Source organism: Giraffa tippelskirchi, chromosome 6 (genome assembly GCF_054371585.1).
Source record: "Giraffa tippelskirchi isolate mGirTip1 chromosome 6, T2T-mGirTip1v1.2.pri, whole genome shotgun sequence".
NCBI lineage: Eukaryota > Metazoa > Chordata > Mammalia > Artiodactyla > Giraffidae > Giraffa > Giraffa tippelskirchi.
In genome coordinates this window covers 177710688-177728115 of record NC_137280.1, presented here as the reverse complement: position 1 = coordinate 177728115, position 17428 = coordinate 177710688, and the positions used below count along the sequence as shown (strand labels likewise).

Here is a 17428-nt window from a genome sequence, read left to right as displayed (position 1 = left end):
AAGATGGAAGGTGGGAGGAGAAGGGGACGACCGGATGAGATGGTTGGATGGCATCACCGACTCAATGGACATGAGTTTGAGTAAACTCCGGGAGTTGGTGATGGACAGGGAGGCCCGGCGTGCTGCAGTCCATGGGGTCGCAAAGAGTCAGACACAACTGAGCGACTGAATTGAACTGATGTAGCAGAAGTTCTAAAATTCGGCAGAATGTCGTAAGGAAGCTTTGCCAGATTAATTATTATTGCTTTATGTTCATTAAACTTAAGTCCGTGTTAAAAGTACTTTTCAGATATTCCTAAGAGAGCTGGCACAGATGAGAGGGAAATGCTGAGAGATCAATATCCGTGTGGTTAATTATCTGGGGAATCTTCAGAGGCAGCCACTGACCCTGATATGACACTCATCCCTCTCTACATACGGCCAGGGTGCTTCTGTCTCTACTCAACCCAACTCTTCAAGGCAGCCAAGGTGTACAGAGAACCTACATGTCCTGGAACTTCCAAGATGCTGAGACTAAAATGCTGAAACATGATCAAGTTACAGTGTGATTATGACCACCATCAGCTGCTTTGCCAGTCCTCAAGGCCAAAGTCAAGACAAGTTCCAGGTCCAGAAACACCCCCACCCTTTCTAGCCCTTTTTGCTTTCACGATGAGTTTTCAGACTTGGACCATTTCAATCCAATGATATCTCCCTCCAGCTTCCCCCTGAAGGTAAGGAGTGCTGGTATTCAGGTGCAGTAAAACATACCATGAAATCAGAAGACAAAAGAAATGCAATTGACGTTTGAACAAGGACAGTTAGGAACACTGACCCAAGTGCAGCTGAAAATCCGCCTGTAACTTTTGACTCCCCCAAACTTAACTACTAACAGCCTTACTGATAACATAGTCAATTAACATGTACGTTTTAAGTTATATGTCTTATATACTGTATTCTTAGACTAAACTAGATCAAAAAATGTTCAGAAAACCACAAAAGATATTTACAGTACTGCACTGTGTTCATTGATAACATAAGTTTATATTGTCAGCTCACAGGATGATTAACTATCAGTTCTGATATCAATATTGTCTTATATGATACAAAATATTCTCAATGTTACTAACACTAGACATCAAAACCGAAAAGATAATGTGAACCAGAAATTCATATGCATTTGCAGGTTAAATGATTCGTGGGTTGATAACAAAGAAGCAGCAACATAATTGCTTTACAGTCGCCTAGTATAATCAATACGATTGCTTCACATTCGCCTAGCTTATACACTAATGAATAAATGGTTATAAAATTGTATGTCATACAATTTTACAGTCACATCTATAATACATTATTAAAAACATTGTTGCTTTTCAAAATAAACCACTTACCTGTGACGAGCTGATATGCAGATTCTCCAGTGATGAGAAAAGCATACTGTATGGTAATGTATTTCTCTGAAAGTAAAGTTATAAAACAGTAAGAAAACTAACATATTTTCAATTTTACATTAAATATCATCACTTAATGCCAATGTAAAAATAGACTATCACTTTAATATAAATCGCCCACATGATGCTCTTCTACATGTTTATTTTTGTATATATTGATTGAAAAACTATCTACATGTAAGTGAACCCACACAGTTCAAATCTGTGTTGTTCAAGGGTCAACTGTACTACAGAAATATATGTGCAGGGTAGGAAAGATAAATACTAACTCTCAGTTTGAGTGAGCGCTCACACATCAAAGAGACAAAATAAGCTGCAGTGCAGTCTTTCTGAAGTGAACATTTTTCCACCTTTGGAATTCTTAGTTGTCCATGTATAGGGCATATAAACATTTAAAATAAAAGGTGTAATTCTCCCTGTTGAAAATAAAGGATGAGATTACTTCTCTTTTTCTTAGATTATTCACTTTAGACAATGTAATTTTAAGTGCTTTCTCCTCCCTTTTCAATAGATATAAAACCTTCCGAAAACTAGATAGACTTTTTGTCAGCTTAATAACCCAGAAACATCTTTGTCAAGAACCTGGGAGTCATGTCTTTGAAATGCAGACATTAGGAGAGCTCCCTGTCTCCCGTTTCTATGGGAGGGCAGGAACAGGACTTTGGTGGGCACTTTCTTCCAAGTTGTCCTAAAGGTATGAGAAGCCTGCTCTTCTTCCAAATAAAGCTAATGAGCTAACATAGACGGTTACCCCAATTACCAGGTAAAGTTAGGGTGAAGTGTGTGTATGACAAATGGTGCTTCCAAATCCTCTTATTTGAGGACTAGCTATTGTTTTTCTTGAAAAATATGTAATGAGCATAATTCAGTAACAGGATATAGCAAAGTGGACTGTTTAATTGCCACTGTAAATCTGGGGATGAGGTAAGATGTACAGTAATAAAATAATAGCAACATAGTAAGTCCCCACACACTGGACAAATGTACTAACAATTTGCAGTTGATTTTACAGCCCTCATTTGATTTTAGAAATGACTGTAAGTGTGATCATCCCACACCAGAGACAGGAAACCAAAGCTCTAGGACTGACAGCTTGCGCGCCATCAGGCTTGGAAGCAGAAAGTAACAGACGCTTCAACCCTGATCTTCTGATGGCATCCGGCCCCTGCGTTTGCTCACGTCGCCTCCTAATCATGCGTGAAGGGCCAAGCACCCGCCGCAGAGCCTTTCTCCAACGACTGCCCCGCCCTGCGCGCCTCCCCCAGGCGCCTCCGCTCCCCCCAACCCGCTCGGTCTGCACTCACCCCTGACAGCGGGAGGGCGCTGTGGGTCCCTGACGGGGCGGGAGGGCGGCAGGGGCCCCCTGAAGGGGCGGGAGGACGCTGTGGGCCCTGACGGCGGGAGGGCGGCCGGGGGCCCTGAAGTGCGGAAGGGCGGCGCGAGCCCCCTGACGGGGCGGGAGGGCGGCCAGGGGCCCCCTGACGGGCAGGAGGACGCTAAGGGTAGGAGGGCGCTGTGGGCCCTGAGGGCGAGAGGGCAGCGGGGGGGCCCCCTGACGGGGCGGGAGGGCGCTGTGGGCCCTGAGGGCGAGAGGGCGGCGGGGGGGGGCCCTGACGGGCAGGAAGACGCTAAGGGCAGGTGGGCGGCCTGGGCCCCGACACAGCTGGAGGACGCTAAGGGCGGGAGGGCGGCCTGGGCCCCTGACGGGGCTGGAGGGCGCTGTGGGCCCTGAGGGCGGGAGGGCGGCGGGGGGGACCCCCTGACGGGGCGGGAGGACGCTAAGGGCGGGAGGGCGGCCTGGGCCCCTGACGGGGCGGGAGGGCGCTGTGGGCCCTGAGGGCGAGAGGGCGGGAGGGCGCTGAGGGCGGGAGGGCGGCGGGTGGGGGGAGGCCCTGACGGGGCGGGAGGACGCTAAGGACGGGAGGGGGGCCTGGGCCCCTGACGGGGCTGGAGGGCGCTGTGGGCCCTGAGGGTGAGAGGGCGGCGGGGGGCGCGGGGGAGGGGGGCCTGACGGGGCGGGAGGACGCTAAGGACGGGAGGGGGGCCTGGGCCCCTGACGGGGCGGGAGGACTCTAAGGGCGGGAGGGCGGCCTGGGCCCCTGACGGGAGGGCGCTGTGGACACCCCTCAGGCCGCCGCACACCTCCTCACACTCACCTGCCCCGTCCTCCAGTTGAGCTCATGGTGTGAAGGCTCAAGAGCGGACAGCATTTCCTGCTCCTGCTGTCTCCTTTTCCGAGGGAAGAAAGAAGGCGGGAGCTACGTAACAGGGATTCTTAAAGGACCCGAGAAGGCGGGATCTAAAGAAAGCGGGAAAGATCGTTTCCGGTGCCTTGCCAAGAGGTGAGGGGTGAGGTGGGAAAGCAGGATCGGTGTTTGCGTTCATTCAGGAAACACTCCCTGAGCACTTTCTGTGTGCTGGGCGTCAGCTGTGCAATGGTGAGTAGGACGTGGACCCTACCTCTGGGACATCACAATAGAGTGAGATAGAGAAGCGAATGAATAATTAATAGAATTCCCTTTTATAAGTGCTTCAATAGCAACATCAACTATTAATAATCATCCAGCTAGAAATAGAAAGTTCACCCAAAAAGAAATGAATGGAAAATTTCACCAAATTCTATGATCAAATAATAAATGGGTCTAATGTAAACATTTCTTAAAAAGTGAAAAAATGTAAATAAAGCAATGATTTACTTTGGACTTAACAGAGGGGACTGAAAAGTATTGAGAGTTAAATTCTTTAAAGCTGAGCTTATGGTACCAAGTCCGTACCATAAGGCAGACCCCGGGCTGGGCTGTGAACATAAAAATTGAGTAAAACAAACGGAAGCAGACATGTAAACTCACCATTACAGAAGGAGTGAAAAGTGCTGTAACAGAGGCAACTAAATAATGCTATACGAACAGAGAAAGTGAAAAGGCCAGAGTGTTAGTCTCTCAGTGGTGTCCCTCTCTGAGACCCCCTAACTACAGCCCAGCAGGCTCCTCTGGCCGTGGGGTTCTGCAGGCCAGAATACTGGAGTGGGTTCCATTCCCTTCTCCAGGGGATCTCCAGGAGGAAAATTTAAATAAAACAGAGAGGGTTCCCAGGATATATGATTCTTAACCTAAGTGTAATGGGTGAAAATGAGTTTCCCAGTTGTTAGAGATTGAATGTTTTGTGTCTCTGCGATGTATGTTGAAGCCCTAATCCCTATCAGGAGGTGAGGCTTTGGGGCAGTAATTATGTTTAATGAGGGCGGAACACCCATAATGGGGTTAGTATCTTTATAAGAACAGAAGAGAGACACCAGACTTTGTTCTCTCTCTCAGTTCAGTTCAGTCGCTCAGTCATGTCTAACTCTTTGCGACTCCATGGACTGCAGCACGCCAGGCTTCCCTGTTCATCACCAACTCCTGGAGCTTGCTCAAACTCATATCCATTGAGTCGGTGATGCCATCCAACCATCTTATCCTCTGTCGTCCCCTTCTCCTCCTGCCTTCAATCTTTCCCAACATCAGGGTCTTTTCTAATGAGTCAGTTCTCATCAGATGGCCAAAGTATTGGAGTTTCAGCTTCAGCCTCAGTCCTTTCAATGAATATTCAGGACTGATTTCCTTTAGGATTGACTGGTTTGATCTCCTTGCTGTCCAAGGGACTCCTAAGAGTCTTCTCCAACACCACAGTTCAAAACATCAATTCTTCAGCACTTAGCTTTCTTTATAGTCCAACTCTCACATCCATACATGACTAGTGGAAAAACCATAGCTTTGACTATAAGGACCTTTGGCGGCAAAATAATGTCTCTGGTTTTTAATACGCAGTCTAGGTTGCTCATAGCTTTTCTTCCAAGGAGCTAGCGTCTTTTAATTTCATGGCTGCAGTCACCATCTGCAGGGATTTTGGAACCCAAGAAAATAAAGTCTCTCACTGTTTCCACTGTTTCCGCATCTACTTGCCATGAAGTGATGGGAGCAGATGCCATGATCTTCGCTTTCTGAATGTTGAGTTTTAAGCCAGATTTCTCACTTTCCTCTTTCACTTGCATCAAGAGGCTCTTTAGTTCCTCTTCACTTTCTGCCATTAACGTGGTATCATCTGCATATCTGAGGTTACTGATATTTCTCCCAGCAATCTTGATTCCAGCATATGCTTCCTCCAGCCCAGCGTTTCTCATGATGTACTCTGCATATAAGTTAAATAAGCAGGGTGACAACATATAGCCTTGATGTACTCCTTTCCCAATTTGGAACTAGTCTGTTGTTCCATATCCAGTTCTAACTGTTGCTTCTTGACCTGCATACAGATTTTGCAGGAAACTGGTCAGATGATCTGCTATTCCCATCTCTTGAAGAATTTTCCACAGTTTGTGGTGATCCACACAGTCAAAGGCTTTAGCGTAGTCTGCGAAGCAGAAGCAGATGTTCTTCTGGAACTCTCTTGCTTTCTCTAAGTGCACACATAGAAGAGGTCATGTGAGCATCCAGGGAGATGGCTGCTCTCTGCAAGCTGGGAAGGAAGTTCTCACCAAGAACGGAATCTGTCCACACCTTGACCTTGGACTTTACAGTTTCTAGAACTGAGAGAAATAGATGTCTGTGGTTGAAGCCACTCAATCTGTGGTATTTTGATAGGACAGCCCAAGCTGATTAAGAAATCAGGTTAAAATGAAGAAAAGAAACCATTTAGAAAGAAAAAAATACGAAGTGAAGAAATCACAGCTGCTCCAGATAGCATGCCAGGCTTGAGAACTAAAAGAAGGTTGCCATGATTAAGGGGTAGGTGTGTACATGGCTTAGTGCAAGAGGAAGCGTCAGAAACAGGAAGCTCAGGAAAGCCTTAGATGCTCAAGTGGGCCCTTCGTACTGACAACTATGGAGGGATTTTAAACAAATAGTATTTCTTCAGAATTGCAATGTAGCCTGCTCTAAGGAGGCCACAGGAGGGAGGCAAGGAAGAACTGGGAAATTGAGTGGACACATGTTCTTCTTCTTTCCTGATTTTATAATCCTGGTCAAGCCACACGGTTCAGGGGAGCTGACAGGGCCTCCCCCAGCCCTAGAGATGGACAAGTAGCTTCATTTGGGGCTACTTGGAATACTCTTTCATCAACATTTAGGAAAGGGCTCAATATATAAGATATGCCTTAAATTGTTGTTGAATATTATTATTAGAAAATACACTGTGGAAGTGACCCCAGGAGCTTCTGTGATTGTTGAGGTCTAGGGGTTGTAGTTTATGGCATCCAGATAAGCAGCACTGTAATAGGAAATGATAAGGAGGCGTTGTCAGCATTCAGTCTCCAAATTAACGTTTATTAAGTACTCTACATGCCAAGTGCAAAAGGAGGTACTGGAATAGGGTTGATAGAAATAGAAGCATGAACAAAACACAGTCCTTGTCCTTAAATATCATACTTTTAACAAGGGGAAATCTTTATTATTCAAAATCAAAGAATTTAAACACATCAAATGGTACAGATAAAGGAGTATGGTCATCCAGGGGAAAAAAATAGTTAAATTGTTGTTGCAGGGATCAGGAAAATCTGTGAAGAAGGGATAGTTTTTGAGCTGAAGCTGGGGTGGATGAAATTTGAATGGAGATGGGGACAAAATCAGCATTCAGCTGGGTCAAGGAGGATGAGAGTAAGGGACATTAACTTGAATCCCAAGATGGCAGAAGAGAAAGAACTGCACAAGACATTACAATTACTTAGAAAAGGGAAACCAGCAAAGGCAGTGGGAGACTACAGCATCATCACTGGGAGCATTCAAATGGTAAGAATCAGAATCAGCTGATGGCTTAGAAGGAGCTCTGGAAAGCAAGGAGCCCAGTACGTGGAGGGAGGGAGGGAAGCAGAGTTTCTACTAAAAGAGAAAGGAGGGGGAGGCACCGGATGAAGGACAGCCTCTCCACAGAACAAGCCAAGGCGCACAAGCCACGGCGGACGAGCCATGGCAGAAGAGCAGGTGCAGGAGGAAGTAAGTGCAAGAGTCTCCATGCTGCTCACACCAGGCGCTACTAAGCCCCAGGCTGGGGACGGCAGGAATGAGCACGCTGTTGGAGACTGAGAGAGTGGAGCGAAGGCCCCTCAACCAACAGGGAGGGCCTGACACCCAGAAGGACAGTCCTGCCTCTTCTCATCCGAGCTGGATCCCTCCACCACTCTGGCTGTTCAGTCCCCAATCCCTCTTCACACTCGTAAGCAATCACATACAGCGGGGTAGGATTTAGACATTTACCCTGATGCCAGCTGGAATGTATCAGGATCCAATGGAGACACGCTTACCGCCAGGTTCCAACTCTTGATGGAGACGGCCCTCGGCACGGTGAGCTGCTGCGGGCAGCGGGCTCCTGTCGTCCCTGGGCTCCTCTGGCTCCCAAGTCACCTTGGAGCTGCCCACCCTCACCACCCTCATTATGCCCGCATGCTTCTCACGTCCACAAAGCACAACACGTGGTTTCCAGCCCAAAGTGAAGTGAAGTGAAGTCACTCAGTCGTGTCCGACTCTTTGCAACCCCATGGACTGTAACCCACCAGGCTCCTCTACCCATGGGATTTTCCAGGCAAGAGTACTGGAGCGGATTGCCATTTCCTTCTCCAGGGCATCTTCCCAACCCAGGGATTGAACCCAGGTCTCCCGCACTGTAGGCCGACGCTTTACCGTCTGAGCCACCAGGGAAGTCTCCAGCCCAAAACTCCCTGCTTAAAATCCCACCTGGTTGGTATTTTGCAACACTGAGAAACACCTGCGCAGAGAAGGAAAGAGACCAAAGGCAGGCAAGTCACATTCTAGCGTCCCCTGTAAGCACAGGGGTACACCACTATGTCTGTTGTATCTGAATCTTTTTTATCTGTTTTATCTAAATGCTGTAGCAGGAATTACAGAAGAAAACGAGCATAGGAAATGAATGGGGAAAGAAAGGGAGCGTTCAGGTCAAATCTGACCCCATTTAGGAGAAGGAAGCGAAAAGGAGGGGAAGAGAGGGATGAGACTAAACTCTGCACCCTTTCTTCCCTGGGAGCAGTGGAGCCTCGTGCCCGGGGCCTGTCTGAAGACGGCACCTGGGAAGACGTGTGAGGAGAGTGACTAGTTCGTCCCAGCCCCGGAGCCCCTCCGAGAGCCCCTAACAGCTTTTCCTCAAAAGGCATGAGAACAGGCAGTCGCCTGGGTAACCCAAGGGTGCAGCCAAAAAGGCACGAATGACGGCTGGTATAGAGGCGTCAGTGAGCCCTGCAGAGCAGGCCTGGAGGAAGCTGTGGAAAAAAGCAGAGTGGACAAGGGAAAAGGCACCTTGTTACTGCTGTTTTCTGGGTCATTCATGACTGGACGCTTCTTACTCTCAGGAAACATACCCAGTGACTCACTGGATCCCAAAAGCAGTGCCGAGAGGAAACCTGCTCCCACTCCTGCTGTCCTGTGCTCACGTGCTCTGCCGTGCTTGGTCGCTCACCTGTGTCCGACTCTTTCCAACCCCATGGACTATAGCCCTCCAGGCTCATCTGTCCATGAGATTCTCCAGGCAAGAAGCCTGGAGTGGGTTGCCATGCCCTCCTCCAGGGAATCTTCCCAACCCAGGGATCGAACCCGGGTCTTCCGCATTGGACGTGGATTCTTTACCATCTGAGCTAATACTGAACTCAAAATGCAAACTTTCGTCTTCACAGATGGATGAAAGGTGACATCAGAGCAGTTGAGTAAACCCAGCTTTCTTTAAAAGGCATGTTTATGAACTCAGTAGTGCTACACTAATAGCCCCATCAAAGTATTTCTAAATCTGCATGCGTTTATTTTTGCCATAACTGATTTATTTGCATTTGTCTTCTCCAGTTATTTTAGTGTATTCTGTGGCTTTTAATTCTTGATATATTCATTACTGTGCCAAAAGCCATAATTTGGGAATTATTCCCAATAATCTCTACTCATTATGGGATATTGGTGAACAGGGCAGGATGAAAAGCTTTTATCTATTTTCCTCACATAAGTGAGGACAGAAACAAAAACGAACAGTTCAAGTCAAGCAATTGCCTAGGGAGCCAATCCAATTTCTTTCACAATTTTAATTACACAAGTAATACAAGAAATATTCTCCTCATAAAAATTTCAGTAATACGAGCAAAAGTTTCCACGTGCCACAATACCCAGCCCCACTCCCCTCTGTAGAAGTAGTCACTATGGTTAGTTTGCTGTTTACCCTCCAGAAGTTTTTCTGTGTGCTTATACACACACACACATATATATAAATTTTCTTTAATATACATGATATTATATACTTTCTTCACTAATATATCTTTGAGATACGGTTACATCAAAATATACTAATCTATTTCCTCCTTTTTAACTGCTACAGATCATTTGTACTAGGGTAACACTAGTTACTTTAACAAATAAATCCCAAAATGTCAGTGGCTAAATATGGTAGAAGTTGATGTTTTACTCACCAACCAGTCCAATGAGAGTGATGGAAATTGACAGGTAGCTTTCCTCCATTCGGGAACACAACTTCTTTCCGTCTGGTTGCTAGCCATCTCTTAGGGTCTTCTGATTATATTCACCCTGTAAGTGGAAGAGCATGGAGAACGTACAAGCACTGGTTAAAAAAACATAACCTGGAAGTGACCCACACTCCTCTCATCAGTATCATACCACTGACTTCAAGGCAGATTGGGAAACTGCTAATATAAGTCATCTGCCATTGACATGCTGTCTCATTTTTGTTCTCACAGGCAACGCTGCAATGCACATCTTTGGCCTGCCTTTGTAAGTACATGGGCAAATATTTCTCTCGGCTAGCAAAAAGAAGTGTAGAAAGAACATGCCCATTTCTTATCTTAATGGAGACTGACAGATTGCTTTCCAGAAAAGACTATGCCAATGGATGCTCCACCAACAGTGTATGATTTCCCTGTGGAAATGATACAAATGATGCCACTAATACTATTTGTTATCAATAATTTACATTCCACCAATATGATAAACACAATACCTAATTGCTTTAATTCTATTTCTAAGATTTCATAATTATCTTGAGCATCTTTTAATATGTGTGTTGGCTATTTATATGATTGTATCTGTGAAGTGATCAGTCATAACTTTTGCCAATATTCTGTTTCATTGTAAGTAAAACAAAATGTTCAAATGGAATTACTGCAGTGCAGTTTTGACTGGGGCCCTTAATCAAGGGATCAGGCTCATTTACATTACAAAGTGAGCTGGGAGAAAGCAAAAGCAAGGACTTTCAAAATAGGTAGCTGAGAACTAATTTGGGGATTGTGTTCAAACAGTAAAGAATCTGCCTGCAATGCGGGAAACCTAGGTTCCATCCCTGGGTCCGGAAGATCCCCTCGAGAAGGGAATGGCAACCTGCTGCAGTATTCTTGCCTGGAGAATCCCATGGACAGAGGAGTCTGGAAGGCTACAGTCCGTGGGGTCACAAAGAGTCCGACACAACTGAGTGACTAACACTTTCACTTTTCACTTTCTACCTCCAATCCATTAAAGAACTTGGAGAAGCTGAGAAAGAGTGGAAATTGTAGAAGAAATAGAAGAGAATTTTGAGGAATGGTTAAGAGAGGTCTATTTCTCTTCCTGAAAAACATTGAAATGGGCTTTAAACATGCCCTCCCCTAACCAAAACCAAAAGTTAATCCTTGTTTCTTAGAACTTGGGGCAGAGAGCCTGCGGTCTCAAGCCCTCCAGACAAATGTAAATGGAAGCTGCTGCAAGACCCAGCCACTCTGCAAACAGAAGAGAAGGAGGTCCTTCCTTAGAGTCTCATGGAACAAAGAAATAGGTGATCTCCCTGGACCAGGAGTGGTCCGTGCAAAGAGGAGAGCTGGCTTGAAGTTACATTCAGTCCTGTTCCAAAGGCTGCTTGGAGGAGCCAAGGGACCCTAGCACAGAGAAGCTAGAAGTGCATTTCTGCATGGCTAGAGGCTGAGGAAGGAATGAGAAGCAACTTGTCCGAAGGACTCACTTAGCATTATCAAGGTGAACGTCCACAGCAAACACCTCAGTGACGTGGAGGAAGTGTGCCCCACACTGTGCCCACACCAACACAGGACAACGTCAGTCGGCAGGAATGCGTGTAGGCACCCCTTTCCCTCCCAACCTTTCCCTAATTCCAACCCAGGAGGATGCACAAGGGTCCCAGGAAATGGGAGGAGCAGAAAGCTGAGACGGAGAGTACCGGAAGTATTGGACTTGCCCACACACAGACGCCTGTGTGGCTGGCTGTGACGCTGACACTTTCTACACCATCCAGGTTAAAGACCTCAAGGTCAGGGCAAGGTGACAACAGGAGAACAAAGCAGGAGGCGCTTCCAGATCTGCCGGATCAAGGTTTAGTGCTAAATGGGGTCCCGAACTGCAAGGGTTCGTGAAGACGGGGGTGCTAAGGAGACCGTGTGTCAGTGGGCAGCGATGGCGAGAGATGAAAAGAACCGAGAGCAGACAGCGAGAGGGCTGCCTGCTGGGGGGGGCCCTCATTCCTGCTCAGTCTGCCTCCAGCTGCCCTGAGAAGAGAGAGGGAATTTACCAAAAACGACCGAAGGGATGTGAGTCTCCAAGACAGTCCAATATCAATAATTCTCTGAATTCAACGGATACACAGCATCTGCCTACATTAGATATCCTCTCAGCTTGGTTTAGTGTATTTTTAAAAGAGCCAATACATTCAATCTGCTTAGAAATTGGTCCAGCATATAGTGAATGCTCCATAAATGATACTATTATCATTGCTACTATTATTAAAAATATTCAGATTCTGTTTGAACAAAAACTATTTGGCAGATGATTTTGGTCGATGTTTGTATAGTCACTGAAGTGCAAGTTCTTATGTCATTGAAAATAGTCATTGTGGACGTCTCCTGGAAAAGTGTGTGTGTGTGTGTTTGTATAAAGCTTCAATGATTAGCTGAACCCATGTTATCAAAACAGAACCCATAATTCTGCAAGGTAGAGACTGTCACATTACTGTGGGAACCAGGTGTTGATGTTAACATTGTACCTCAAAGCCACCTACTCTTCCCTAGTAAGTGTGTGTTTAAAATAGCCATGAAAGAGTGGATATAAAGTAAAGCAAGCTGGAAAGAGCTTTACTATGGGTCGTGAATTACCAGGGCATGATGACCTCAGGCAGGGAGGAGCGATCCAAGACAAGAAGATGGTCTGGTGGGGCCAGAACAGACCTGGGTGCAGGTCCAGCTGATCATGAGCTGTTGGCAATTGACGACAGCAAAACCCAACTCTCTGTAGAGTCACCCTTCCCTAGGGAGGGGGGTCTGGACAAAGAGGCCTGGAAAGACGGCCTGCCCCTGTGAGGGCAACGCAGAGCAGGTGACGGGCATGGCGCAATCTGTGTGCATCTTGCACATGGGGATTTGCCCTTTCACTTTGTTGGCCAAAAATGCTCAGAAACCCACTCCAGGATTCTCAAAGCCCTCCTGGTAGTCAAGAGCAGTTTATCTAAATGAAGGTGGAAATGGCACTGATTTGTTTAGTATGATCCATTTTAAAAAAAGAAGTGATAATCAGGACAGTCACCTCTTCTTGGAAATTCAGAAAAATTTCCAAAATGCCAGAAGCTCAAGTTCTTGACTTCCTAGAAACCTCAGACACAGGAAACTGCTCCCCACTTGTGTCTAGAAGGTGAGTATTCCGGGAAGAGAGAAGGGGCTGAGACACCAGAGAAAGGAGCCTAGCTGACTTCACCACACACGCAGCAGGTACTTTCTTAACAGTAATGTTAACCATTGGACCCATAAAGGCTTTATTTTCTTAATATTTCATATTTGTCAGCATAAACTTGCTATCAAATAATTGTTTTTATTGTTGTTTAGTTGCTAAGTCCTGTCTGACTCTTTGCAACCCCATGAACTGTCGCCCACCAAGCTCCTCTGTTCATGGGATTCTCCAGCAAGAACACTGGAGTGGGCTGCTATGCCCTCCTCCAGGGCATCTTCCCAACCCAGAGATTGAATCCGCATTTCCTGCATTGCAGGCAGATTCTTTACTGCTGAACCACCAGGGAAGCCTCAAATAACCGGTAAGTGGAGGGCGACTTCTCAGAGCTGGCAAATAGGCAAATCGAGTATTCTGACGTGGTGAACAGGCAGGCCATCCCCAGCGACCCTGTGTCTCCCAGTCTGTAATCTCGACAGGTGCAGAAAGGTTCACTTGCCTTCTTGATGGGCTAGAATTGAATTCTGCCCAGTGTGAGGCCCAGGAAAAGCAAGACTGAGGAGTAGAAAGTGTGGTCGATGGGGGAAAAGGGCCTGGTGAACTCTGGATGGACAAGAGGTGATCAGCCCGGGCACCACAAGCTCCCGGTCCTTTCTACAGGCTCATCTGCGCTGCATTATGAGGGACAGACCGTCACAACACCCATCTTATAAGGTCCAGCAGAAGGTCTGTGAGCATTCAACAAATATTTTTTTGGAAAAAAAGAAGGAAGAAAGGAGAGGAGGGCAGAAAAGAGGTGAAGGATGGAAGGAACTGAGGAGAGAAAGAAGACAGGATTACACTGCCTTTGGAATCCTCCAAGGGCCCAGTCTAACCCGCACTCGCTCAGTTTGCAGAGGAGGTAACTGAGACCCTAAGAAGCCACCGAAGAAAGAGCAGAGGGGCGCTGGGTCCCTGCTGTGTCACTCCCACTGGAACGCACTCTCTCGCTCTCCCTGCATGAGCCCAGAAGGCGGCTGTCTGCAGCTCTGAAGAATGCGCCCTCAGAGCCCGACCTGATGGCTCAGAACTGTGGGAAAAAACATTTGTCATCTCAGCCCTCAGGTAGGACATTCAATGGCACCACACTGACCCAGACACGTGCATATGTGGAATTCAACCCGACGGAAACCACAGCAGTCTGCTTTCTTCTGGAATTCCCATCTGGGATTCCTTTTCTCACCTCCATCCTCCTCCCTACCACACGCCCACAAACACACGCTGTCACACTTATCCACCTTCTCCCTGGCCCTGTTCACCTTTCTTCACATCCTAAAATTCCCCGGATCCTGTCCCGCTCAGAATGAGCCTTCTATACCTCGGCCTGCCTAGAACCCAAGGGCTTAGAGGATGCCGCCTCTTGTTAGCTCTCCAGGCTGCTCGGAGACGCGGCTCACGACAACCCTCACTAGGCTTTCAGCTTCTGGGAGGGTCTGGGTCCCTTCAGCTTTCAGGCCTTGTTTCGCTTACTTAGCGTTGTGTCTGATGCCAAGCAACTTCTCACTGAGTATCTGCGGAACGAAATGGAGCCAGCGACTGAGCCCTCACACAGCGCCCAGGTGAGCCCCCTCCAGCCAGAAAAGAGGCTGATGAGGCCCAGGGGGGCCGCATGCCGCCTCTCCTCTGAGGTTTCAGAAACTGCCTGCAGCCTCCGCCAGCCTTCCAAGTGTCCAGAAACCGATGACAACAAGCGGAGTCCAGGGGCCAGGGCACGGGGGCGCGCACAACCTGGAGGCCCCAGGCAGGCCCACCGCTGCCGCAGCCTTGTGGCCACTGCGTGCAGCCAGGTCGGGCCGGGCAGAGGGCCGCCCGCCGGGTCCCGTCCTCACCCCCAGAGTGCTGTCTGGGTCTCTCAAGGCTGGGAGGATGGGAGAGGTATCTAGTGTTGGGCTGCAAGGCAAAGAGGGAAACACAGGGCCACTTGTTCTCCTGCAAGACAGGGAGGAAGAGGGATGGAAAAAAAGAATAAGAGACGGGCAAGCCATGGGTGCGCGGGGGAGCCGGGCTCCCAGCGCGCAGAGAAGGAAGATGGAGAAGGCTGTGCTGCACGTGGGATGCACTATCCACTTTAATTCCCAGGGGAAGGAGGAACCATCCAGGACTGAAATGTGAGGCGGGCCTAACATCCCTAGTATCGCAACATGTGGCTGAACATGCTAGCTGAGAACTAGAACCCTGAACTGAGTGATGATGTCAGAAACACTCTAAGTGGTGCTTCGAGCGCGGGGCTGTGACGCGATAACCCTTCTGTCGGGACGCTGCTCTGTTGTCTTTCTCCCGCCCCTGCCTCCACCCCCTCCAACTCCACCGTCCTTCCAGCTTTCCCTCCCGGGAGGGCTACCCTTCCTCCCAGAACAGCCAGCCCAGTTAGTGTAGCAGCAAGATGAAACGTCCTGAGAGAGATGCTGGGAACCCTGGGGTAGAAAGATTGAACAGCAAAGGAGAGAAACAGAAGAGAAACCAGCAAAGTCAACGGAAGGCCTGAGAAGGCTCCTTTGACATTCTCATTCCCGCATTATCTTTGCCTGCCAGCTGCAGCTGTTCACCCACTTTCATCCCTGACATAAACCATCCATATCTGCAGTTACCAACGCCGGGGAGCAAGCATCAGCAGGCTGCGTATGGTCTGGGGAAAGGTGTGATGCTGGGCTTCCACCCGCCTTGGAAGTCCAGAGCAGACAGTCTGAGGAACAAAGGGAAAAGAGATACACAAAAAACCAAGTGTCTGCTGGAAGCCAGAGCCCGTGTCTGATGCACGGGGTCAGAGGGTCGAGTCAGAATCAAAGTGGAGGCAGAGAAGGAGACAAAACACAGCTGGTGGCCAAGGCTGAGATTTTTTAATCTGCCTCAAAGAATTATCAATAGTGGGAACTTTGGGCTAATTTTAGGGGTAAGTAAAATGGTAATAATGGGGAAGGGAAGCCAGGTACATGGGACAAAAACGGGGAAGTTGCAGAAAAAAATACTACTGAATAATCTCTCCCTTTCACTCTCATATAACCTACCAGTTGATACGTTGTCATCACTTCTTGGTCTAGTTAAAATCACATGCCATTACGCCGAGCATAGCGCAATCCAGTATATCCCACCCAGGCTGACATCAGTCTGAACAAACTCTCTCTCTAAACATCTCAGCTTTATGCAGTAACTAAGTCTCATAGGACTGTGGGAACCGTTTAAAGTCATCCAATTAGAAGATAAATGGAAGAAAATTGATATGAAATATTGATGTATCAGAACTTCAAAGTTCAATAACAGGGGCTGACTAAAATCTATCAGAAAACCTACATCTGTTGGCACAGGGAACTCTGCACAATGTTACGTGGCGGCCTGGATGGGAGGGGAGCTTGGGTAAGAATGGATACATGTATAGGGGTGGCTGAGTCCCCTTCCCTGTGCATCTGAAACTATCACAACACTGTTAATCAGCTATTCAGTTCAGTTCGGTCGCTCAGTCATGTCCAACTCTTTGTGACCCCATAACTGCAGCACGCCAGGCCTCCCTGTCCATCACCAACTCCCAGAGTTTACTCAAACTCATGTCCATTGAGTCAGTGATACCATTCAACCACCTCAGCTATATCCCAATACAATATAAAAAGTTTAAAAAATAAGAAAATGAAATATGCATTTACTAGAAATACTATGCAAAAGTACTTTAGCTCCATAGTTTTGAGCAAGTGATATACTTTCACAAAACGCAAGCCTCATAAGGAAGCCATTAGAGCCTGAGAGTTGCTGAAGCTTATAAAATGAGATTTTGTTTGATAGCAGGTAGAAGCATTTTTGGCCAGGAGTGAAAAAGTCGGTCGTTAGGTCCACATCACGAGCCCGTACAAACACACAGACACTGGCCGCTTAAAACAACCCGAATTCCTCATCGAGGACCAGGGTCATGGCTCTGATAAATTTGGGGAGATTTTGCAGACAGTCCTAGCTGGCTCTTGCGATATCTATTTTCCCTCTTTCCTTAGGAAATGAGACTTCATTTGTTCCAACGCAATAATATGTCCTGCTAAAAGCAAAGAAACAAACGAAAAACTAAAAAGAAATAAAAAATCTACCCCCATCCCTGGCACATAAGCTGTTTCCAGACAACAAGGTCTAAGCAGAAGGCACAGGATTGAACTGGTGGGAAAGCTCGGTCAGAAGGAGCCACCAGCTTGCATGGACCTTTGCCCAAGTGTGACGCTGAAGTCATCATCTTGTGTCCTTGAGGCAGCAAGCTTAAGGTCAAACTCCATGTTTCAAGGGCAACAGAGCCGGGAGACGAGGAGTGATGGCACCCAGCTG

General features: G+C 47.5%; 1 protein-coding gene across 6 annotated transcripts in view; it reads right to left on the bottom strand.

The window, feature by feature from the left end:
• The window catches only part of LOC145511713 (uncharacterized), a 398185-nt gene extending 392098 nt beyond the window's left edge, over positions 1-6087 (bottom strand). For 5 of the 6 annotated variants that reach the window (XR_014058097.1, XR_014058095.1, XR_014058094.1 and 2 more), the window contains exons 1-2: positions 3587-3740; positions 1371-1436 (exon numbers count right to left, since the gene is read on the bottom strand). Coding sequence is in view for 2 of the 6 variants with exons in the window: in XM_081505394.1 (XP_081361520.1) it covers positions 1371-1436; positions 3587-3612 (92 nt within the window). In the remaining 4 variants the exon portion in view is untranslated. Of the gene's footprint in view, positions 1-1370; positions 1437-3586 lie in introns of all 6 variants that reach the window. The other variant, XM_081505393.1, reaches the window with a different exon arrangement.
• Between the last annotated feature and the right edge of the window lie 11341 nt (positions 6088-17428).